At 41.9% G+C, this 24,425-nt stretch overlaps 1 protein-coding gene across 1 annotated transcript; it reads right to left on the bottom strand.

Annotated features, from left to right (window-relative positions):
* Window positions 1–2,040: 2,040 nt before the first annotated feature.
* Window positions 2,041–3,642, bottom strand: LOC131995853 (uncharacterized). The gene is made up of 2 exons (XM_059365060.1): window positions 2,508–3,642; window positions 2,041–2,423 (listed from the first exon to the last, which is right to left on the bottom strand). The coding sequence occupies exons 1-2, from the start codon at window positions 3,594–3,596 to the stop codon at window positions 2,271–2,273; spliced, it is 1,242 nt and encodes a 413-aa protein (XP_059221043.1). The 5' UTR covers window positions 3,597–3,642; the 3' UTR covers window positions 2,041–2,270.
* Between the last annotated feature and the right edge of the window lie 20,783 nt (window positions 3,643–24,425).

Genomic DNA, 24,425 nt, shown 5'->3' with positions numbered 1-24,425 from the left:
TTATAACAACATAATGAGGATCCCACAACAAGAAAGGGTGACATAGCATAGATATCAATGTACAATGAGGATCCCCTAACAAAAAAGGGCTACATAATTTCCATATCAATGACAGTTTTATAACAACATAATGAGGATCCCACAACAAGAAAGGGTGACATAGCATAGAGATCAATGTACAATGGGGATCCCCTAACAAAAAAGGGCTACATAATTTCCATATCAATGACAGTTTTATAACAACATGATTTGACCCCATTAAAGAAGTAATTAAGAAGTAATAAAGAAGTAATTAAGAAGTAATTAACTCTCCATGCATAATTAATGTGAATTTAAACAGTCCAACTTATCCTACTGGTGTTCTTGGCGCTGACTTTCCACCAAATCTACTATGGCCTGGAATTCGGTCCTGTTGATGGTGACGACGTCTAGCATAGTCGTTGCTTTCTGGTCCGACGGTCCGTCGGAATCGTCATCGAAACTCATTTTACTTCGCACTGACATGGCACCAAATGCTTTGTGCACTCAGCCACAATATCCGCCAGTTGAGCTGCTGTTGTTGTTGACGTGGCAAAGGGTTGATGCCTTGACTGTTGTCATCAATGCCCGCCGGGCCAGAAGAGCCTATATATTAGGGCAGTTCTTCGCGCTCGCAACGTGACCGTCAACACCACAATTGACGCAACTCAATTTGAATTCAGGACGCACCGTCACAACTCCAGTGGTAGGGTCCTGCACCTTTATCGAACGGGGTTGTGAGACCCCCTTCGGAATGGCGCACTTCCTAGGGCCATGATCGCCACCACATTTGACACACTGGAATGACAGTTGCTGCAAACATGGCCGAACCTCTGGCAGTTGAAACACTGCGAGATCCCGACCTTCACGTCCTTCCTAAACAAAACACTACAGCTGAGGAACCTCGTAACCCTGTAGAGTCCGTCAACGTCAGGTCCCCTGGCCAAGTGGATAAGCATTTTATCCCCCCCTAACCTGACAACCCGTTTGATGTCCAGGCTTAGTGACAGACCACGTAGCCCAGCCCGGACATCTTCCTCATCATAAGTAGATGACAGACCCTCTAGCACGACGGAGTGAGGGGCCAGTCCCTTGAAAGAGTAGGTGAACGAAGAGATCCCCTTGTCCCTAATCATGGAGAGAACCTTTGCATGCTCGTCCATGGACAAGACCCGAAGGTTCACTCCACTCCTGCCCACCAGCGACAACGTATACCTATCGTGTCCCAGCAATGCCCTAACGTCGTCTGCGAACCCCTTAACATTCACCCCTACCAACGAAATCACCGGAATTGAAGACTTACATGGTCTCTGATCCGTTGGATCGGATGGGGCTGGTGTAGATGATGATTTGAGGGCAATGGGCTCCTTGCCCGAGTAAACGGCCACAACCCTTGCTCTTGCCCTCTTTGTCTTCTTCTTTGTTTTGCCATCTGGTTGGATAGCAATCGTTTTTGCCTCAGTAGTTGCGGCCTCTGCTGCTGCTGATGATGATGTAGATGGAAGGTCTGCCATTGTTGTTCTAAACGTTGATGCTGCCGCTGATGATGTTGATGGAGCTGCAGTTGTTGATGGTGCTGCCACAGCTGGGGTGCTAGGTAGTCCCTCGTTCATTAACGTTTTGGCCGGATTCTTCGGTACCACCACGTGTGAGGCCGGCGATGCACTCACAACATTGATCTTCCACTGGCGGTGTGTCAGCAGGTTCCATATCCATGGCATCCATTGTGCCATTGCTGGCATTAGGTCCCTTGACCTCTGCCAGCTGTTTCTGCAAGGAGCCCAGCAAGCGTTTATAGCTGAACTCCTTGTTCCCGAGCTCTTGGACTTGGTGGCCAAGCTCTTTAATAAGCGCCAATAGACGTTGTTGTTCTTGGCGCTGACTTTCGACCAAATCTACCAGGGACTGGTATTCGGTCCTGTTGATTGTAACGACGTCTAGCATTGTCGTTGCTTTTTTATCTGGCGCGAGATAAGGATGGTGGAACCTCCGTGGTTAAAAAAAAAAAATAACTCTTTGCAATTTGAAGTCTGAACAAAGAATGATTTTTATTTTCATTTTAAATCTTAAAGAAAACTAAGTTACAATATAATAAATGATGATTAAAGTAAAAGCTAGATTTCTTGGAATTATACAATAAAAGTTACAAAACAATTTCTTATTAATTAGTTGGTGTTCTTATTGCTAACAATGATATTGGTTATATGAGACAAATATATTTATTGGTTATTCAGCGTTAATTATGACCTAAATCAATAGGTTAACGTTCTCGGTGGTTTTGGTGGAGATAATAAGGTGGGTGTCGTAACTGGTTTTGGTGGAGACAATAAGGTGGGTGTCGTAACTCCTCCCCCCTTAAGATAGAGCGACGGCCACAATGAAGATGTTGTGGTCGGAGTGATAGGCTGTGGAGGTGGAAAGTGGTGTTTGTACGTATTTTTTCGTTTAATGACAATGATGAGTATGGTAATGACTACTATTGTGCATACTAATGTTGTTGTTGTTGTGACTGAGTGAACTGTTGTAGTGGTTATTTCCAGGTTGCTAATTCTGTTGTTGGTTAGAAAGTTGAAATCCTCGAGTTTTTGAAGACTAAGTATTTCGATTGTGGAGTTTACGGAAATGTTGCTGTTTGGTAACGGGGGTATGTGGAGTTGATCCCAATATGCATCGGTATCATCGTGGTATGTTATACCATTTATTGAGACGTCACAGTTCTGGAAACGCACAAGGGCTGTGTCTTTTACTGTGAGAGTTTTGATACTGCAAGTAGAATTTATTAGTGTCTCTGGTGAGTGTATAAAAAGTATTAGGTTTTGTTCCACTTGTGTGATCGATTCCCTTTTTCCAACGTCACTAATTGGGCAATTTGCTTCTTTATTGTTTATTAAGTTTCCAATACATAACGAGTATTTGGTTTCTTCCTGTCGGATCGGTATACCGCAATAATATGTTCCTTCGATCGATGGGCAAAGTGTTTTGTGATGGTGTGTGGAATTTTCATTAAACAATATATATGGTTCTGTTATTATTAACTTAGTTATGTTTATTGGTAAAGGAATTATGTGGTATAGAAAATAGTCTTCTTCAGAGACATTCGGTACAAGAATATTAAAAATGATATTTGTTTCATTGTAGTAGGCTTGCATGCCTAGCATTTCATAAATATTTTCGATAGATCTGACTTCAATATTTTTTTGTTTTAATTTGACTTCTATGTTTTCGAGTTCTTCCGGGCTGAGGAGGAATCTTGAAATTATATTTAGTTTTGACAGAACTACTGCCTCAGCTATGTTTGTTAAGTGGTGTGTTAGAAGGTCGATGTTGTAGTTTATCTGGTTGAGGTATTGTGTTTGTAATAGTATGTCCTCTTCCTGTTTTATTTTATTAGTTGTGCTCAACATGTATCTTTCTATTGTGTGCTGTTCGTTATTTATGTGGGATGTTATGTTATTGAATCTTTCAATCATTTTAAAGTTGATTGAATGTTCGTGTGAAAGTGTATATGTAACGTTGTTTAGGTTTGAGTAAATGTTTTCTATCTGTTGATTTATTGTTCTAGCGTCTTGGTCATCCATGTTACCCGTTATGAATTTAATCACGGAACCTAGTCCATTTATTAGCCCTCTTAAGGTGAGACAATGTCTCATTTATGCCTCTATGATTCGATCGTTCGTGGTAGTCGCGAATTATTTCCTCTTGTTTCTCCTCAGTCATTATGTCCTCAAGAATTTCGGTACACCTAATGAGACGGAATGTCTTAGCTTGTGAAAAATATTTGGAATAAGTCAACTGTACTATTGCAAAGATTTCATCATTCGTGTAAATAGCCGTCTGCTTATTGGGGGGAAAGTATTCCTTAAATATGTCTAGCATGATTCCTTCGTTGAACTGCTCTCTACGCAAAATTCTCCTCTGTCTATTCCTAAAAATGTTCTCTATGGTCATGGGTGACCCTGTGCGATCCCTTTCGAAAATCACCTGTAGGTTGAATTCATTTAAAGGTCTCTCTGAAATGGGAATACCGTCATTCAAATTTTCGTCCGCGCTATGAATTGTGCTTGTGTTGTTGAAAAGTTCTTGTCTATTTTCTTCCAATGGTTCATTTATCTTTACTCGACTAAGAGCATCAGCGTTCGTGTTAAGCTTCCCTTTTTTATAGACAATCTCATAGTCGTATTCCTCCAATTTTAGTCGCCATCTAATCAATTTGGAGTTTGGTTCTTTCAGGTTCATTACCCAGGTGAGGGGTCTGTGATCTGTAAAAATTTTGAACTTTCTTCCAAAAAGGTACGGGCGGAAATACTTCACTGCCCAAACTATTGCCAGTAATTCCCTTTCTATTGTCGAATAATTGCATTCGCTCTGTGAGAGGGTGCGGCTCGCGAAACAAATTGGCTTGTCTCTACCTATATTACCCTGTGACAAAACAGCTCCCAATGCAATATTGCTAGCGTCTGTTGTGAGAATGAAGGGTTTAGTAAAGTCGGGATGCTGAAGGATGGGATCGTTCATCAGTAAATTTTTACATGTCTCAAATGCCTCGCTATACTTCTGGTCTATCTGGATGGTTGCTCCCTTTTTCAGGCATTGGGTGAGTGGTTTAGTGAGTTTGGCCAAATCTTTAATAAATTTGCGATAGTAACCCACGAGTCCAAGGAATGCCTTAATTTCCGTACGTGTCTTAGGTAATGGAAAATTTTTTATGGCATCGATCTTCGCCGGATTGGGTTTTATACCTTCAGAATTTATAATGTGCCCCAGGAAGGAGATCTCCTTTCTAAGAAACTCACATTTATCCATTTGGATCTTAAAATTGGCTTCCCTAAGTCTTCTGAATACCTGCGTTATACCCTCCAGGTGTTCTTGTAGTGAAGTGGAATATATGATTATATCATCTAGGTATACAAGGCATACCTTCCCTATGAGATCTTTTAGGATATTGTCCATTACCCGTTGGAAAGTGCTTGGGGCATTTTTTAGCCCGAAAGGCATTCTAGTAAACTCATAGTGCCCATTTTCCACGGTAAATGCCGTTTTCTGAATATGTCTAGGGTCCATCTCAATCTGGTGGAAACCGCTAGCTAGATCAAGGGTGGTGAAGTACATGCATCTGCCCAGTTTATCCAATATCTCATTTATATTTGGTATTGGATATCTGTCAGATATAGTCTTGTCGTTGACTTTTCTATAGTCTATCACCAATCTCCATTTCCTATTACCATGGATGTCTATCTTCTTAGGGACTATCCAGATTGGAGAGCTCCAGGGTGAGTAGCTATGTTGAATAATCCCTTGTTCTAACATCTTATTTATCTGAGTCTGAATCTCCTGCTTGTGCACGTATGGGTATCTGTACGACTTCGTGTATATGGGGATATCATCACTAGTGACTATCTTGTGTCTTATTTTACTTGTAAACGAAAGTGGCTCCCCTTCCCTATAAATAAGGTCACTGTATTCTGTACATACTTTTAAGAGTTTCTTTCGTTCTTCGCTATTAAGGTGACTTGTTCTCAATAAGTCGTTCAGGTGAGGTCCGGAAGGATGATCGAGTTCGTCCTCGCCATCATTACTAATTGCCAAGTTGAAATTATTCAGTTCTATAAAGTCGGTCTCGTCATACCGTCTCGCCACCAATGGGGCGTCTAACATAAATATCTGGTCTCCGTCAGATAAGTTTGTTATTTCGATAGAGCTGTACCCGTTCTCGACATTGTACAGACCAGAGCTAACGAAAAGCTTTGGTGCTAATTCAATGGGATTAATGTAGACAGTGCCATTCTGCTCATTGATAGGCAATTTTATCAGGGTTTTAGATTTAGCTTGAATTTCTTTAATTTCGGTAGATTGATTTGTCTTGAAACTGATATTGTTGACAGCGTTTCCGGTAATTAAGGTTCTATTCGCAAGGTCAATTTTGGCTTTGAGTAAAAGAAGTGCATCCATGCCCAAAAGTCCGTCGAAGAAATTATGAAATCTAAAAATGAGGAATTTAAGGGATCCTGTTTGGTTGAACTCTGGAAATATTGGCAGGTCTACCTGTTTATCTATTTGGTAACTTTTAAAGACAGTAGTAATAGTTACGGGGTCGCACTGAATTTGTTCCTTTGGCGAGACATATTCGGGGTTTATAAAAGAAGAGGATGCTCCCGTGTCTAGGAGAAATTTCAAAGGTTTGCCGCAAGGTAGAAGGATGGAAACGTATGGTAAGGTCGACGGGTGTTTAGTTGGATTTATGTAACCAATTGGCTGTTGGAGGCTGATCTGAAAAAATTTCCAGCGTCCTCAATATTGGTTGGCTCGTTATTATTGTGCCCGTTGTTGATAAATTCCTGCCGTCGGTGTAAGTTTTGATTTTCTACGAAATTGTTTGGGTCGTTGTCTAGGTACTTATCTAGCTGCCGATAATTGTTGGATGTGGTTGTCTCATGGAAATTCAGATTTGGATTAAATCTAGTCTGTTGGCTAGGACTCGCTTTTATTCTTGGTATGTCGTGGTTCAAATGCCTGGGCTCATAAGGTTGGTATCTCGAGCTGTTTGGAAGATACTGATTCCTGTTTCTATTAAAATGGACCTGAGGGGTGAAATTTCGGTCGAACTGGTTTGATTGGGGTCGCTTGTCCACTGGAGGCAAGTGTCTAGTATTCCCGTAATCCTGATTTCGTTGCCAATTCTGATTGCGATTCCTGTTCTGTTGAAAACGGTTCTCATACGGTCTGTACTGTGTATGGTATCCGACCCTATTTGTCTGTGGTGCCCTCTGGTATGATATATTCTGCTCCTTGACACAACAAGATAATGCCTCAGCCAGTGAACGCGGTTGCATCGCTCTTACCCTAGATCCAAGTGGTTCATTTAGGCCACTAAGGAAAGAGTTTAAACACATCTCGGAATAGAGGGATTTCTTTGCGTTTATTACTCCAGGGTCTTTTTCATGAATAAGTATGTTATTACAAAGAGAAGATTGAATTTCTATAATCTCTCCGTAGAATGGCTCGATAGCCTTATTATACTGCCTGACATTGTGTAAGTCTCTTATTAGGGATGTCTCAGTCCGTTTGTCTGAGTAGTGAAGTATGAGGTTATTCTTTATGTCATCCCAAATGAGTGGAGTTCCGTACATATTGAGGACCTCATTGGCCTGTCCCTCAATTTTGTTTCGTATGGCCCTTAGTAAAATCTGGCCATACGGAGTGTTGTCCGTGCCACGTATATATAATAGGAGCTCCTCAACGTTATTGAGGAATTCGTACAGGAGTTTTTGGTTTCCGTCGAATTTAGGCAAATCCTTAATCGCGTCGGGGATTCTCAGTGAGTTGAAAATCTCGACCTGATTGGTTGCCGGGCCTTGAGTTGGTTGCGTCGATTGATTCATTTGATCTAAAATGGAACACGAGCTACCTTCAAAAGTGGTCAAATCACCTCCGTCAATAGTACTGTTAGAATTTGTGAGGGTCTGGTTACTTTTGTCAATACCTTCGTCCGGATCCTCTGCGAGGGATTCACTGTCTCTTCCGGCGATGGAGGTTAGGCTAGTAAATTTTCTCAATTTATAAGGGATAAATCGAAGTTTCTGTTTCTGATTCTTTTTGTCGGGCATAAGTACCGATATTTCTTGATTTCACAATTTGTTCGCTTATATATATTCGAGAGAGAGGGGAAAAAAAACTTATATTTTGTCTATCTCTTCTTCTATCTAATAGAAGAAATTTGTGGACTATTGAGTAGTGGGTGCCACTATACAGATATTCCTTCTGTACTCCTGTCGAATAAGCCAATGATGATCATTCAAGGTCTATGACAAGGATCGACTTTCACTTCTCGGTCTGACCACACAAATTCTTCTTTTTCTTTTTTTTTTTTTTTTTTTTTTTTTTTTTTTTTTTTTTGTTTTGTCGATATACCTTCGACACTGTTCTAAAGGTTGGTACAGAAAAAAAAATTAACCTTCAAATTGCGTTTAAAAGGTAAAGATGTTTCTTTAGAGTTTTTCACAACTATTCCGATTTTTTTTTTTTTTTTTTTTTTTTTTTTTTTTTTTTGATATTATATTTTTCTTAATTTAAAATAATCTTAGTTCCATTTTTATTTATTTTTTTTTTTTTTTTTTTTTTTTTATTATTATTTTCTTTTCCACACACACACAAACACTTACATAAGCCCGATCAGGAAGTTAGTGATGCTCGTTCTCCTTGTTGATTTCGTCATGTTGTGATTTGTTGTGTCCTCCTAGGTTCCAGTGGATAAAGGGTTGATACCCACTATCTCGTTGTTGGCTTGATGTGTGTTTTCGTGTTTCCTCCAAGGGACAACGAGATTGTCCACTGAACTGCCGACTGCGCCAGATAAGGATGGTGGAACCTCCGTGGTTAAAAAAAAAAATAACTCTTTGCAATTTGAAGTCTGAACAAAGAATGATTTTTATTTTCATTTTAAATCTTAAAGAAAACTAAGTTACAATATAATAAATGATGATTAAAGTAAAAGCTAGATTTCTTGGAATTATACAATAAAAGTTACAAAACAATTTCTTATTAATTAGTTGGTGTTCTTATTGCTAACAATGATATTGGTTATATGAGACAAATATATTTATTGGTTATTCAGCGTTAATTATGACCTAAATCAATAGGTTAACGTTCTCGGTGGTTTTGGTGGAGATAATAAGGTGGGTGTCGTAACTGGTTTTGGTGGAGACAATAAGGTGGGTGTCGTAACTCGCGCTCTTCGACGGTCCGTCGGAATCTTCATCGGAAGTAATTTTCCTTCGAACTGACATGGCACCAAAGGCTTTTAGCACTCAGCCACAATATCCGCCAGTTGAGCTGCTGTTGTTGTTGACGGCTGCCAAACTGATATCCGCAGGTATCCGCTAATCGTTAGAAAAGCCCACGGTAAAACGTAGTAACGATGTTGCTACCGTTGCTTGCTGCTGTTGTTGTAGTCGTGGCAAAGTGTTGGTGCTTTGACTGTGTTGTTCTGCTGCATCCAGGCTACGCCAGGCCAAAGATCAATCGATTTTACCTTTCGTCGGCACGTGAATAACGAAACGCCGCTGGCACGTATAGCTTCGCTTATATTTTTCTTTTTAAACACACTTTAACACTTTGTAAATATACACTCACTACTGGTGTACGTTGATTGGTTGAAAATATGGTTTCCATATTTACATTGGGTTACTTCAATTTACGCCTTTAACGCCTTTGGCTGATTTATTATTTTCAAAACACTTATCGTTAGGACAATTAGGACCATTCTTAAAGTTATGTTGTCTATATACGTATAAATTTAGCGTACAATATTATTACTTATCTAAATATATTCATTATTCGAAAGAGGTGCAGAGGCGCAGCCGTAGCACATAACTATTACTTTATTCATTTAACCATAGTACCTGGAAGGAAAGTTAATATCCGACAATACTTATAAACTAAGATAAAATAATGACACTTATAAACTAAAAACTATATACTATATACACATTCACAAGGAGCCCAATGCCCCCGCAGAAGACTGCCTACTGGGCAGTATTGTAGACCAGGTCCTCAATTCCGGTGGATCCGAACCTCCTATTATAGAACAGGAGTCTGCCATCCCTAGAAAGCAGGCCCTGTTCCTCCAAATCCGCAAAGCACACCGGCGGCCGGTGTGGCACCTCCAACAAACGTCCAGGACTTATGCCGCCTTGAAGACATCCCCTCACCAAACCATTGTCCACAGTGGACGCCTTCCCCAAGAAACCCAACACGCACCTGACAAGAAACACATCGATCCTCTCTAGACCTGCCATGGAGTAGACCATCTCACAGGATGGCCGTCGCATCACCCCATAAGGGCCCATAGCAGGTCTGAGGCCCAGACAAGAGACGAGGATCCTCCTCTCCCAGATCCTTAACCTTTCCATTTGGTTGGACGTGTTGTCAAACCATACCGGAAAGGCGTAGGCGGTGATAGGCCTGATGATCTGTTTATAGATCAGCAGCTTCACACGCCTAATTAGACCCCCTGAGGTTCTAAAGACCCTCAGGTAGGAGAAGAAGACCCCTTTGACCTTGTTGAGCAGATAATCAATGTGTCTAACAAAGGTGAACCTTTCCTGGAAGACAACGCCGAGATACCTAATGCTGTCGCGGATAGCGATGGCCTGACCTCCAATGGCAAGAGCGGGTTCGTACGCCCGAGAACGGGGGTACAAGTTCCGCCTCTTGCCCTTGAAGATCATGCCATCGCATTTGTCAACATTAAGCTTCAGCCTCCATCTGTCAAAATAGACAGAGAGCTCCTCCAGGTAATGGTTCACTCTGGCATCCACAACCGCAGCGTCTGGTCCCGATGCCGCAATGAGAATGTCATCGGCATAAGCAAGGAGCAGGTCGCCAGCGGGTGGTTCCGGAATGTCAGACACAAAGATGTTGTACAAAATCGGGCCCAGGAGAGATCCCTGGGGTATCCCGGTTCGCACGTCTCTACTACCCAACAAAGTCTCGCCTACTCGAATCCTGAAAGTTCTGCCATCAAGGAAATCTCTGACAAACCGGCAGAGGTTTGTGTCAAAACCCAGGATCCTCATCTTGTATAAGATAGCATCATGCCATACGCTATCAAACGCCCTGGAGAAATCAAGGCTCACGGCAATCGTGACGTGTCGCCGGTTAAGCCCCCTAGAAACATGGTCCCCGAATACAGTCAGGGCATGTGAGGTGGAGAGACCCCGCCTGAAACCGAACTGGCAGTCAGGCAGGATCGCCCTGTCATCGAGAGTTTCCCTGATGCCCTCAAGCATGAAAAACTCAAAGAGCTTGCACAATGAAGGGATCAAGCTGATCGGTCTGTAAGCATCACCCCTGGCTGGGTCCTTCCCCGGCTTAAGGATGGGGACCGTAATGGCCTTCTTCCAAGACGCCGGAAAATAACCCAAATTAAGGCAATGATTAAATAGGACCGCGATGACACCCCAGGCCCTCCTGTCCGTCCTCTGAAGGACGATGTCAGGAACCCCGTCCAAACCGCAGGATCTACGATTACGCCTAGCCCGAAGGGCATCTCCCACCGCGTCGGCTGAAACAAATCGGCCCCTGCGCCAGTCCACAGAGCCTCCTCCAGCGGAACCATCAGCGGCCAGAGCCGCAGAAAATTCCACTAGAGGGACACCGTCGACCAGCGACGAAACCTCGTCTCTGACCAACCCGTCTATAGGGAGTCCCCTCCCGGCCATCTCCGACACGTCACCCTGGACATGATCCGCCAGCATGTCCGCCTTAAGACGGTCATTCGAGACGACAGATCCGTCCGCCCGGACAAGATCAGGGATCGGATCCCTTCTCTTAATGCCAGCAGCGGCCCTAACCGTAGAGTAAACCCTATTGTCCACCCTTATACTCGCCAGATAATGAGCATGGCGCTTCTGATCGTACCGTCGTATCTCATCACGCAAGATACGGTCCAAATCCCGGACCCCAACGCATCTAGAGAAATACATCAAAGTCATGGGCCGGTGCGCAGTAGAGAGAAACCACACAGAGCGGCCCTCCGCTCTCTCTGTGTATCCTGACACAGGTCCCCTCGAGAACCCCTAAGTCCAACTGGACCCTATCACACCTAATATTGTCCCTGACCAACACAATAGACCAGCAGCAGATACAGCGGGAGAAGCAGCCCCACTCGGCACCGCAGCAAGTGCGGGACGAACAGGGGCCGGTGCCACAACAGGCACAGTGCGAACCGTGGCCACAGCAGTATAGGAGACACCTCGTTGGACGTAGCGTCCAACCGGGGCCGCCGAAGCAGCCGTTGCAGCAGGCGCAGATGAAGCACCAGACTTCATCAGTGCCCGCCGGGCCAGAAGAACCTGCCTCTTAGGGCAGTTCTTCGCGCTCGCAGCATGGCCGTCAACACCACAATTGACGCACCTCAACGCAAATTCAGGACGCACCGTCACAACTCCAATGGTAGGGTCCTGCACCTTTATCGAACGGCGTTGTGAGACCCCCTTCGGATTGGCGCACTTCCCAGGGCCATTTTCGCCGCCACATTTGACACACCGGAATGGCATGCCACAGTTGGTGGAAACATGGCCGAACCTCTGGCAGTTGAAACACTGAGAGTCCCCGACCTTAACGTCCTTCCTAAACAAAACCCTACAGCTGAGGAACCTTCTAACCTCGTAGAGTCCGTCAACGTCGGGTCCCCTGGCCAAGTGGATAAGCCACTTATCCCCCCCTAACCTCACAATCCGTTTGATGTCCAGGCTTAGTGGCAGACCACGCAGCCCAGCCAGGACATCTTCCTCATCATAAGTAGACGACATAGTACACGACGAAGCGAGGGGCCTGTCCCTTGGGACAGTAGGTGAACGAAGAGATCCCCTTGTCCCTAATCCTGAAGAGAACCTTCGCATGCTCGTCCATGGACAAGATCCGAAGGTTCACCCCATTCCTGCCAACCAGCGACAACGTATTCTTATCGTGTCCCAGCAAGGCCCTAACGTCATCCTCGAACCCCTTGACATTCACCCCTACCACCGAAATCACCGGAATTGAGGACTTACCTGGTCTCTGATCCGTTGGAGCGGGTGGGGTTGGTGGGGCTGGTGTAGATGCTGATTTGAGGGGAATGGGCCGATTGCCCGAGTAAACGGCCACATCCCTTGCCCTTGCCCTCTTTGTTTTCTTCTTTGTCTTGCCACCCGGTTGGGTAGCAATCTTCTTAACCTCAGTAGATGCGGCCTTTGCTGCTGCTGCTGATGATGATGTAGATGGCAGGTCATCTGCCATTGTTGTCCTAAACGTTGATGCTGCAGCTGATGATGTTTATGGAGCTGCAGTTGTTGATGGTGCTGCCACAGCTGGGGTGCTAGGTAGTCCATCGTTCAATATCGTCTTGGCTTGCTTCTTCGGTACCTCCACGTGTGAGGCCGGCGCTGCACTCACAACATTGATCTTCCCGTACATCGGCTTTATGACCACGGGCTGCTGCACTGGCGGTGTTTCAGCAGGTTCCATATCCATGGCATCCATTGTGCCATTGTTGGCATTAGGTCCCTTGACCTCTGCCAGCTGTTTCTGCAAGGAGCCCAGCAAGCGTTTATAGCTGAACTCCTTGTTCCCGAGCTCTTGGACTTGGTGGCCAAGCTCTTTAATAAGCGCCAATAGACGTTGTTGTTCTTGGCGCTGACTTTCGACCAAATCTACCAGGGACTGGTATTCGGTCCTGTTGATTGTAACGACGTCTAGCATAGTCGTTGCTTTTTTGTCTGGCGCGCTCTTCGACGGTCCGTCGGATTCTTCATCGGAAGTAATTTTCCTTCGAACTGACATGGCACCAAAGGCTTTGTGCACTCAGCCACAATATCCGCCAGTCGAGCTGCTGTTGTTGTTGACGGCTGCCAAACTGATCGCAGGTATCCGCTAATCGTTAGAAAAGCCCACGGTAAAACGTAGTAACGATGTTGTTACCGTCGCTTGCTGCTGTTGTTGTAGTCGTGGCAAAGTGTTGATGCCTTGACTGTGTTGTTCTGCTGCATCCAGGCTACGCCAGGCCAAAGATCAATCGATTTTACCTTTCGTCGGCACGTGAATAACGAAACGCCGCTGGCACGTATAGCTTCGCTTATATTTTTCTTTTTAAACACACTTTAACACTTTGTAAATATACACTCACTACTGGTGTACGTTGATTGGTTGAAAATATGGTTTCCATATTTACATTGGGTTACTTCAATTTACATATAAACATTGGATTACTTCAATTTATGAGAAGAAGCTTAGGCAGGACGGACGGGTTTTTTGTCATGTGTATGTGACCGTACAAAAACCACAGGTATGACGACTCATTTGCGTTGTTCAAATGCTCACTACCTTTCTGTCGCGACGTATTAATGATCATCTCAATGACAATAAATCGCGCCACACAAATGTTCTTGGACAAACACACATTATGTGATTTATTTTCTAAAATGTCTAAAGAGTAAACACTAAGATTTAGTAATCATTAAATTTCCTTTCTATTGACATGTGATTTTGTATCAACTGATCTCCATTTGCCTATTTTAAGCCTAAACTAAATATATTGTAATAACTACCGTAATAGGTACTTCATCCGATTTTCGCTCCATATTACTCATATTTTTGATTAAAAGCAGACTAAATTTAAATGATTACACACAACAATGTATAGTTAATTTAAACGTATTTAACAGTGATAATTGGTAATAGATAGCGGAAAAGAATTGCCGAAGCATCTATTGATCGCACCGTTCAACATCACGTGAATGCATATATGCATTGTCATATTTTTACGCTAAGTTCAGGAATTTAAGTTTTTTATAAGTTTCGATAACTTTGAATTCCATCCTTGTCACTCATATTGTTTAATAAATACATTTTGCTGTTGCTTTAATATTGAATTACCAACCACTTGAAGCGGGCTTTTTGTTTAAGTTAGTTTCTACGTATTACTACGCCAACAACACAGGATCTTTTGGTCTTGTACTCCATGCTTTTTTAAAGGCCATCCGGGGGACTTTATGAGTCCGAAATTCTCAACATCAACTTAATTTTTCATTTCAGCATCTTAAAAAATATGGCACATTCTTTGCAACGATGCATCATTGAATTGTAGTCGGTATAAACAGGTTTGGAAGAATCTCTACACAATCTTACAGCTGTGAAATGTCACTCAGTTACACGTGCACAATATAAGTTCATGTAGTTTCCGATAGCAGTATCGCTTCAAAGCGTCATTTTCTCCAAACATATATGCGTCAAATTGCCACCTGCTGAAATTTTTTCGCAGCTCAGTTCGACAATTCTAAATTAAAACAAGGAGTGTATAAGGAGGAGTATGCAAATTTTTGGCCATGAACATTCCATTAAGGAACAGGACAAACATCTCACATAACAATGAATGCTGTCCTATTCACCGTACAAAGTCATATTTATTATTGGGTTGCCCAAAAAGTAATTGCGGATTTTTCGTACAGTCGGCGTTGACAATTTTTTTCACAGCTTGTGACTCTGTAATTGCATTCTTTCTTCTGTCAGTTATCAGCTGTAACTTTTAGCTTGCTCTAGAAAAAAGTGTAAACAAGTAAAAGCGTGCTAAGTTCGGCCGGGCCGAATCTTATATACCCTCCACCATGGATCGCATATGTCGAGTTCTTTTCCCGGCATCTCTTCTTAGGCAAAAAAAGGATATAAGAAAAGATTTGCTCTGCTATTAGAGCGATATCAAGATATGGTCCGGTTTGGACTACAATTAAATTATATGTTGGAGACCTGTGTAAAATGTCAGCCAATTCGAATAAGAATTGCGCCCTTTGTGGGCTCAAGAAGTAAAATAGAGAGATCGATTTATATGGGAGCTATATCAGGCTATAAACCGATTCAGACCATAATAAACACGTATGTTAATGGTCATGAGAGAATCCGTCGTACAAAATTTCAGGCAAATCGGATAATAATTGCGACCTCTACAGGCTCAAGAAGTCAAGATCCCAGATCGGTTTATATGACAGCTATATCAGGTTATGAACCGATTTGAACCTTATTTGGCACAGTTGTTGGATATCATAACAAAATACTACATGCCAAAATTCATTCAAATTGGATAAGAATTGCGCCCTCTAGAGGCTCAAGAAGTCAAGACCCAAGATCGGTTTATATGACAGCTATATCAGGTTATGGACCGATTACAACCATACTTGGCACAGTTGTTGGATATCGTAACAAAACACGTCGTGCAAAATTTCATTCCAATCGGATAAGAATTGCGCACTCTAGAGGCTCAAGAAGTCAAGACCCAAGATCGGTTTATATGGCAGCTGTATCAGGTTATGGACCGATTTAAACCATACTTGGCACAGTTGTTGGATGTCATAACAAAACACGTCGTGCAAAAGTTCATTCCAATCGGATAAGAATTGCGCACTCTAGAGGCTCAAGAAGTCAAGACCCAATATCGGTTTATATGGCAGCTATATCAGGTTATAGACCGATTTGAACCATACTTGACACAGTTGTTGGATGTCATAACAAAACACGTCGTGCAAAATTTCATCCCAATCGGATAAGAATTGCGCACTCTAGAGGCTCAAGAAGTCAAGACCCAAGATCGGTTTATATGGCAGCTATATCAGGTTATGGACCGATTTGAACCATACTTGGCATAATTGTTGGATATCATAACAAAACACGTCGTGCAAAATTTCATCCCAATCGGATAAGAATTGCGCACTCTAGAGGCTCAAAAAGTCAAGACCCAAGATCGGTTTATATGGCAGCTATATCAAAACATGGACCGATATGGCCCATTTACAATACCAACCGACCTACACTAATAAGAAGTATTTGTGCAAAATTTCAAGCGGCTAGCTTTACTCCTTCGGAAGTTAGCGTGCTTTCGACAGACAGACGGACGGACGGACGGACGGACGGACGGAAGGACGGACGGACGGACGGACGGACGGACGGACAGACGGACGGACATGGCTAGATCGACATAAAATTTCACGACGATCAAGAATATATATACTTTATGGGGTCTCAGACGAATATTTCGAGTAGTTACAAACAGAATGACGAAATTAGTATACCCCCCATCTTATGGTGGAGGGTATAAAAAAGTATATTTGATTAAAGTTCATTCTAAGATTTATTAAAAATGCATTTACTTCCTTTTAAAAAATCCGCAATTACTTTTTGGGCAACCCAATATTAAGAGGAGGCCTGCTCTTATATATTCACTCTATTTATAAACATACTTTTTAATTACATGAAAAAGTTTACAATAATCCTGTGAACAGTGACCGCAATTCTGAATTGCCAACGATTCATATCAAAGCCTTCAACATCCATCCTATAAATGCTCTAAAAAGCCGGGATCTAAAAGGCGATCAAATCAAAAGAAAACTAAATCTAAGTGCAAAACTAACCTATGTATACCTAAAAGCAACATCAAATATTTAAATCATAAAGCTAGAGTCTATTTACATATATTCAAATAAAGGTAAGGAAATGCCACCTCACTGCGTCATACTTTATGCCTTATCTGACTCATTCAAGGAATCACAAGTTCCCCGTAACATCTCATAGCCCCTTAAGCTCCCACAATCTTCCTGAAAAGGAGACTAAATGTCCGCCAAAACATCCAATACGCCCTTCCCGTAATAGGCCGTGCAGTCCTCATGAACGCCCCTTTCCAGCCGAAAGTGCATTGCTGGCCGTAGCACCCCCGGTCACTGTGGCCGTCCTAACACCAGTAGACATGCCACTCATCAAAGCATATGAAACTTGCTGTTTTACCATCATGTTGACTGGCTGGTCATCTTAGCCATCGCCATCTCCTTACGCTTTTCAACCTTCTTCATCAGAGCTATTTTGTGCAGGCACTGCCGAGAGCTCGCAGCATGTTCCCTCTCACAGTTAGAGAAGTATAACGGAGGAACTGACGTCATCTTTGCCGCCTCCTCTGGACACTTCCCTGGATTATGGGATTCCGCAGTTGAATGCAACGTGGCCAAATCTCTGGCAGTTATAACATTGGGTAATCCCCGTCTGATTGTCCTTCCGCATCCTAACCACATCGCCGAAATCTATTCGTCCTGTACAGTCTCATTATGTCCGTGGACTTTGAAAATCGAAGTACCCATTTGTTAGCCGAGAGAGGCGCAACATACAAAACTTCAACCTTGAAATCTAGACTCCCCTCAAGGAATTTTTTCACCTCTGTCCTATCATATACATCCGAGAGTCGATCCATCACCACACCATATGGTAGAAGTTCCTTTGGAGTATGTCTTTCAGCTAACAAAACCTTCACCTTGTCAAAAACCTTCCAGTCCCGCAACCGTAGTGAGATGTGATTTATTCTTAACTTCTGCTATTCGAAATATGGGTTTACAAAATGGATCCTCATTAAGTTTGCTATCTCTTACATGTTTGCTATCTTTCACTCTTTCGCGCGAGAGGGTGTCCTCCAAGGGTTCTTTCGCCAGCATTCACGCCCCTCACAGTCGTCGTCTCAGCATGAGTGTTTGCCTCTTTTGCAGGAATGTTGTCCTTCTGGGTTGCTTTAATGGTATTTTGCCTAACATCAACTCTCTTTTTCGGTATTGCGCCCTTGTTCTTCTCTGCTTTTTTTCAATGTCGCCGGCGGTGCAACATCGTCCTTCTCATTTGCAGTACCGATGCTTTCGGCTACTTCGGTCAATAATCAGCTTGTTTTGAATCGGGGGGAGTTAAATGGAACGGTCACCTCCATAGCATCACCCGTTGACGGCAGGGTAGTGCAATGGAAGAGATTTTCCAATCGCCATTAATTTCTTCCATAAGGACCTTTATTGTTTGTTCTTGCTTTGCTGCTGTCGCTCGGAGATTCTCGATCGAAATTCTTTCCTTCATTTTTCGGTAGTCAGCGTCCGAGTCGCTGCTCTTTTTTCTCTTGCGTAAAACGTCTTTCTTTTGGTTTTTTGTTGTGCCGCCAGACTCAGTGGGATCATTTTCAATTGATGCCTTTGGCAAACCACAGGCAGAGTCCTCATTCAAAGGTAGACTGACATCCTTCATTCGAAGGTCTATATTCGCCCGGACACAGTATTCAGCCTGTCGCCTAAACCTATCATATATTCCGTCCAGGCGGTCGTTGCTGAACGGAATTAGAAGTAATCTAAACCAGGCGGCTACTGCGGCTATGAGATATAATGCGATGGGAAGGAATGAAGGAAGGTAAGAAAGCGTCTAATGCCCATAAATGCTTTATTTTTGATCCGATTTTGCTGATATTTGAAACAGTGAGTAGCTTGAAGCTTCCCGACATCTTGTTTGTTTGTTCCGTATAGACTCAAAAACGTGTGAACCGATTACCTTGAAATTTTCACAGATTATGTAGATTGACCTGGAAGGAAACATAATTTTTTGATATTCGTAGGAGGGCAGACCCTCCCCCTTACCCCAAAAGAATTACCCACAAATAAAAGTGGACCGATCGGGACAATATGGAATTCAAATGAAAGGTATTCAAGAGTAGAGTACGAATTTCATAATAAAAGTTGGGTCCAAGTACCTGGGGGGCCGCCCCAGCCCCAAAACCTCTTAAAATAGGTTTAATTGACGATCATGAAAATATGGGACTCAAATGAAAGGTATTCGGGAGTAGATTACGAATATGATCAGGAAGAAGAAATATGCTTTATAATTTGATATTAGAGAATTAGATGGATACTAGAGTTAAAGTAGGCTCAGCGAAGCGGGCCACCTAGTGTGTAATAAAGAAAACAAACTCGTTTACTCCTCACCTTTGAATACCCCCTCTGCTTAGTGTTATGCCTTAAGCAGTGGGAGCAACGAGAGAACTAGAGTGTAGACTTCATTACATGAAGGGGGAATGAAACACAAGACACACAGGAGACATAAAAGCCCTATGTATGGTGAATTCATTCAGTGAGAGCAGAGTGGTAGCGGCACGGCTCTGTTTATTTGTTGTTTTTGGATTGATTGCAGTGTGGAGTAACTATGTTGATGATGGCGATTGTTGTTATTGGTTTAGGATGTTTTGGGTCTGTTTCGTTTTTATACCCTCCACCATAAGATGGGGGGTATACTAATTTCGTCATTCTGATTGTAACTACTCGAAATATTCGTCTGATACCCCATAAAGTATATATATTCTTGATCGTCGTGAAATTTTATGTCGATCTAGCCATGTCCGTCCGTCTGTCTGTCGAAAGCACGCTAACTTCCGAAGGAGTAAAGCTAGGCGCTTGAAATTTTGCACAAATACTTCTTATTAGTGTAGGTCGGTTGGTATTGTAAATGGGCCATATCGGTCCATGTTTTGATATAGCTGCCATATAAACCGATCTAGGGTCTTGACTTCTTGAGCCTCTAGAGTGCGCAATTCTTATCCGATTGGGATGAATTTTGCACGACGTGTTTTGTTACGATATCCAACAACTGTGCCAAGTATGGTTCAAATCGGTCCATAACCTGATATAGCTGCCATATAAACCGATCTTGGGTCTTGACTTCCTGAGCCTGTAGAGTGCGCAATTCTTATCCGATTGGAATGAAATTTTGCACGACGTGTTTTGTTACGATATCCAACAACTGTGCCAAATATGGTTCAAATCGGTCCATAACCTTATATAGCTGTCATATAAACGGATCTTGGGTCTTGACTTCTTGAGCCTGTAGAGTGCGCAATTCTTATCCGATTGGAATGAAATTTCGCACGATGTGTTTTGTTGTGATATCCAACAACTGTGCCAAATATGGTTCAAATCGGTTCATAACCTGATATAGCTGTCATATAAACAGATCTGGGGACTTGACTTCTTGAGCTTCTAAAGGGCGCAATTTCTATCCGATTTGGCTGAAATTTCGCAAGACGTGTTTTATTCTTACTTTCAACAACTATGTCAAATTAAGTAGAAGTCGGTTCATAACCTGATATAGCTGCCATATAAACCGATCTGGGATCTTGACTTCTTGAGCCTCTAGAGGTCGCAATAATTGTCCGATTTGCCTGAAATTTTGTACGACGGATTCTCTCATGACCATTAACATACGTGTTTATTATGGTCTGAATCGGTCTATAGGCCGATACAGCTCCCATATAAATCGATCTCTCTCTTTTACATCTTGAGCCCACAAAGGGCGCAATTCTTATTCGAATTGGCTGACATTTTACACAGGTCTCCAACATATAATTTAATTGTGGTCCAAACCGGACCATATCTTGATATCGCTCTAATAGCAGAGCAAATCTTTTCTTATATCCTCTTTTGCCTAAGAAGATATGCCGGGAAAAGAACTCGACAAATGCGATCCATGGTGGAGGGTATATAAGATTCGGCCCGGCCGAACTTAGCACGCTTTTACTTGTTTTTGTTATTCGCGTTTTGTTAGATATTTGTTATTATTATGGTTTGGTATTTTATTATTGATCTGTTTAAATTGGCACTGTGTTATGTTTGAATTTTTTTTTTTTTTTGATTCTGTAACGGAGGGGACACTAAATGTAGCACTGTAGGACGGCGTTTGTATGGATTGAAGTCAGAGACATGTGCCCATGTGTGAAACAGTTGGCAGTTTTAGGTCTCCCGAGTTCCGCCCCAAATATGGTTCGGCCCGGCCGAACTCAATGCTTTTTTCCTGTTTTAATTAATTGTATTTTTTTATAACATGACGCCATGGAAAATTAATTTCATTTACTTAATGAAACTGGCCAAACTAAAAGAAGCACAAACAACTAGAGAACTGTATGTTTTTTCGAAAAAGTTCTGTCGAAATTACAAATAATAACCGGTAGCCATTCAAATGCCAGTGTTGCATTTAAATTTTTCGGATTACGAAACCACTTTCGGGGAAGACTTGTTTTAAATTTCCTCAAATAATTAGATTTGCTAAAATTCAAAATGTATGGGAAATCTCGTTGCAAAACACTAGATTTCCAAAATCTAGTCGCAAATCTAGATTTGCGCTAAGTGTAAACATGATATAAAATTTTTATTTAAATTGCTTCAAAATTTATTGCCAAGTGTATATCACAATCCTATTTAGTCTTTAATTTTTCTGGACTTGACTTAGCTAAACTTTTAGCCATTTCTATATTGGTTATTAAACCTTTTCCATGTTTTTCTTTGTAAAACAATTAAGGCAACTTCTTCATGGAGACCATCAAAATAGCACAGCTGAGAATTACCTTTTTGCCTTCTCCTTGGCCTCAGTTATGCAAATGTAATTAGTTGCATATTCATGGCATGGTGATTTTTCTTTTTTCACATTCCTTTCTTTTTTCACATTGCAGCGATCCCATTCGATATTTTTCTCTCTTTTTTCATGCCCAGATATTGTGGCTTTATTTCTTTACTTTGGCGTAGGTGCATTTATTTCGCACTCATTTTTTCTATTCCACTTGTTTTTTTTTATACCCTCCACCATAAGATGGGGGGTATACTAATTTCGTCATTCTGTTTGTAACTACTCGAAATATTCGTCTGAGACCCCATAAAGTATATATATTCTTGATCGTCGTGACATTTTACGTCGATCTAGCCATGTCCGTCCGTCTGTCCGTCCGTCCGTCCGTCCGTCTGTCTGTCGAAAGCACGCTAACTTCCGAAGGAGTAAAGCTAGCCGCTTGAAATTTTGCACAAATACTTCTTATTAGTGTAGGTCGGTTGGTATTGTAAATGGGCCATATCGGTCCATGTTTTGATATAGCTGCCATATAAACCGATCTTGGGTCTTGACTTCTTGAGCCTCTAGAGTGCGCAATTCTTATCCGATTGGGATGAAATTTTGCACGACGTGTTTTGTTATTATATCCAACAACTGTGCCAAGTATGGTTCAAATCGGTCCATAACCTGATATAGCTGCCATATAAACCGATCTTGGGTCTTGACTTCCTGAGCCTCTAGAGTGCGCAATTCTTATCCGATTGGAATGAAATTTTGCACGTAGTATTTTGTTATGATATCCAACAACTGTGCCAAGTATGGTTCAAATCGGTCCATAACCTGATATAGCTGCCATATAAACCGATCTTGGGTCTTGATTTCTTGAGCCTCTAGAGTGCGCAATTCTTATCCGATTTGAATGAAATTTTGCACGACGTGTTTTGCTGCGATATCCAATAACTGTGCTAAGTATGGTTTACATCGGTCCATAGCCTGATATAGCTTCAATATAAACCGATCTTGGGTCTTGACTTCCTGAGCCTCTAGAGTGCGCAATTCTTATCCGATTGGAATGAAATTTTGCACGACGTGTTTTGTTATGATATCCAATAACTGTGCCAAGTGTGGTTCAAATCGGTCTATAACCTGATATAGCTGCCATGTAAACCGATATTGGGTCTTGACTTCTTGAGCCTCTAGAGGGCGCAATTCTCATCCGACTAGACTGAAATTTTGCACATAGTGTTTTAGTATCACTTCTAACAACTGTGCTAAGTATGGTTCAATTCGGGCCATTACCTGGTATAGCTGTCATATAAACCGATCTTGGGTCTTGACTTCTTGAGGCTCTAGAGTGCGCAATTCTTATCCGATTAAAATGAAATTTTGCACCACGTGTATTGTTATGATATCCAACAACTGTGCCAAGTATGGGTCCGATTTGCCTGAAATTTTGTACGACGGATACTCTCATGACCATCAACATACGTGTTTATTATGGTCTGAATCGGTTTATAGCCCGATACAGCTCCCATATAAATCGATCTCTCTATTTTACTTTCCAACATATAATTTAATTGTGGTCTAAACCGGATCATATCTTGAGCTCTAATAGCAGATTTTTCTTTCTTTCTTTTCTTATATCATTTTTTGCCTAAGAAGAGATGCCGGGAAAAGAACTGACAAATGCGCTCCATGGTGGAGGGTATATAAGATTCGGCCCGGCCGAACTTAGCACGCTTTTACTTGTTTTTAATAAAATGTTACTTTCTGTCTTTTGTTCCCGTATAAATTTTACGTTAGTCGAACATTTAAATTGTAAAAAAGAGGAAAAAATTTCACTCAGACAGTAGTCGTAGTACAGGAAGCTCCGGAAATTGTTCTAAAAGATACAATGGAAAAAATGGGAAGAAAAAAAAAACAGATTCTGTACCTAAAAGACTGAGTGCAAAGCTTGACTGGAAAAAAAAAAAAAACTCAGCAAGTCTAAAACAATTTATTGCGGAAATAGAAATTAAAACCTACACAAAGAATGGTTACTTGCTGGTTACAATGGGCCACAGTGTTCAGACAGGTCGATATGGGGGGAAGATGGAAAGATTAAGAATTCAAATGGTTGTGTAATCGTTTTTGTATGTGAATTTCTCAAGTATAGACATAACAAGTAAGAAGGCATTAAGTTCGGCCGAGCCGAACTTTGGATACCCACCACCTCAGGTATATATGTAAACCCCCTTTCGTCACACTCCGATGAAAATTGGATAACTTATGCACCCAAATTCGGCACGGACATTGTGTGGTTTTATAAATATTAGTCACTGTTGAATTTTGTATTTAAAATTTCAACAAAATCGGGTAATAAATAAAGCTTTTATGAGCTTCAGAACCTTAACAGGCATATCGGTCTATATGACAGTTATATCTAAATATAGTCCGATCTGATCCATATTTGGGTTCTATGTTAGGAGGCCTAAACTCCTCACTGTTTTAAATTTCAGCGAAATCGGTGAAAAAATAAAGCTTTTATGGGCTTCAGACCCTTTAACGGGAGATCGGTCTATATGGCAGCTATATCTATATATAGTCCGATCTGAACCATACTTAGGTCAAATGTTGGGAGGCTTAAAATAACCCATTGTTTCAAATTTCATCGAAATTGGGCAATAAATAAAGCTTTTATGGGCTTCAGACCCCTTATCGGCAGATCGGTCTATATGGTCTATACC

This window comes from Stomoxys calcitrans, chromosome 3 (genome assembly GCF_963082655.1).
Source record: "Stomoxys calcitrans chromosome 3, idStoCalc2.1, whole genome shotgun sequence".
Classification (NCBI taxonomy): domain Eukaryota; kingdom Metazoa; phylum Arthropoda; class Insecta; order Diptera; family Muscidae; genus Stomoxys; species Stomoxys calcitrans.
This window is presented reverse-complemented; position numbering and strand designations above follow the sequence as displayed.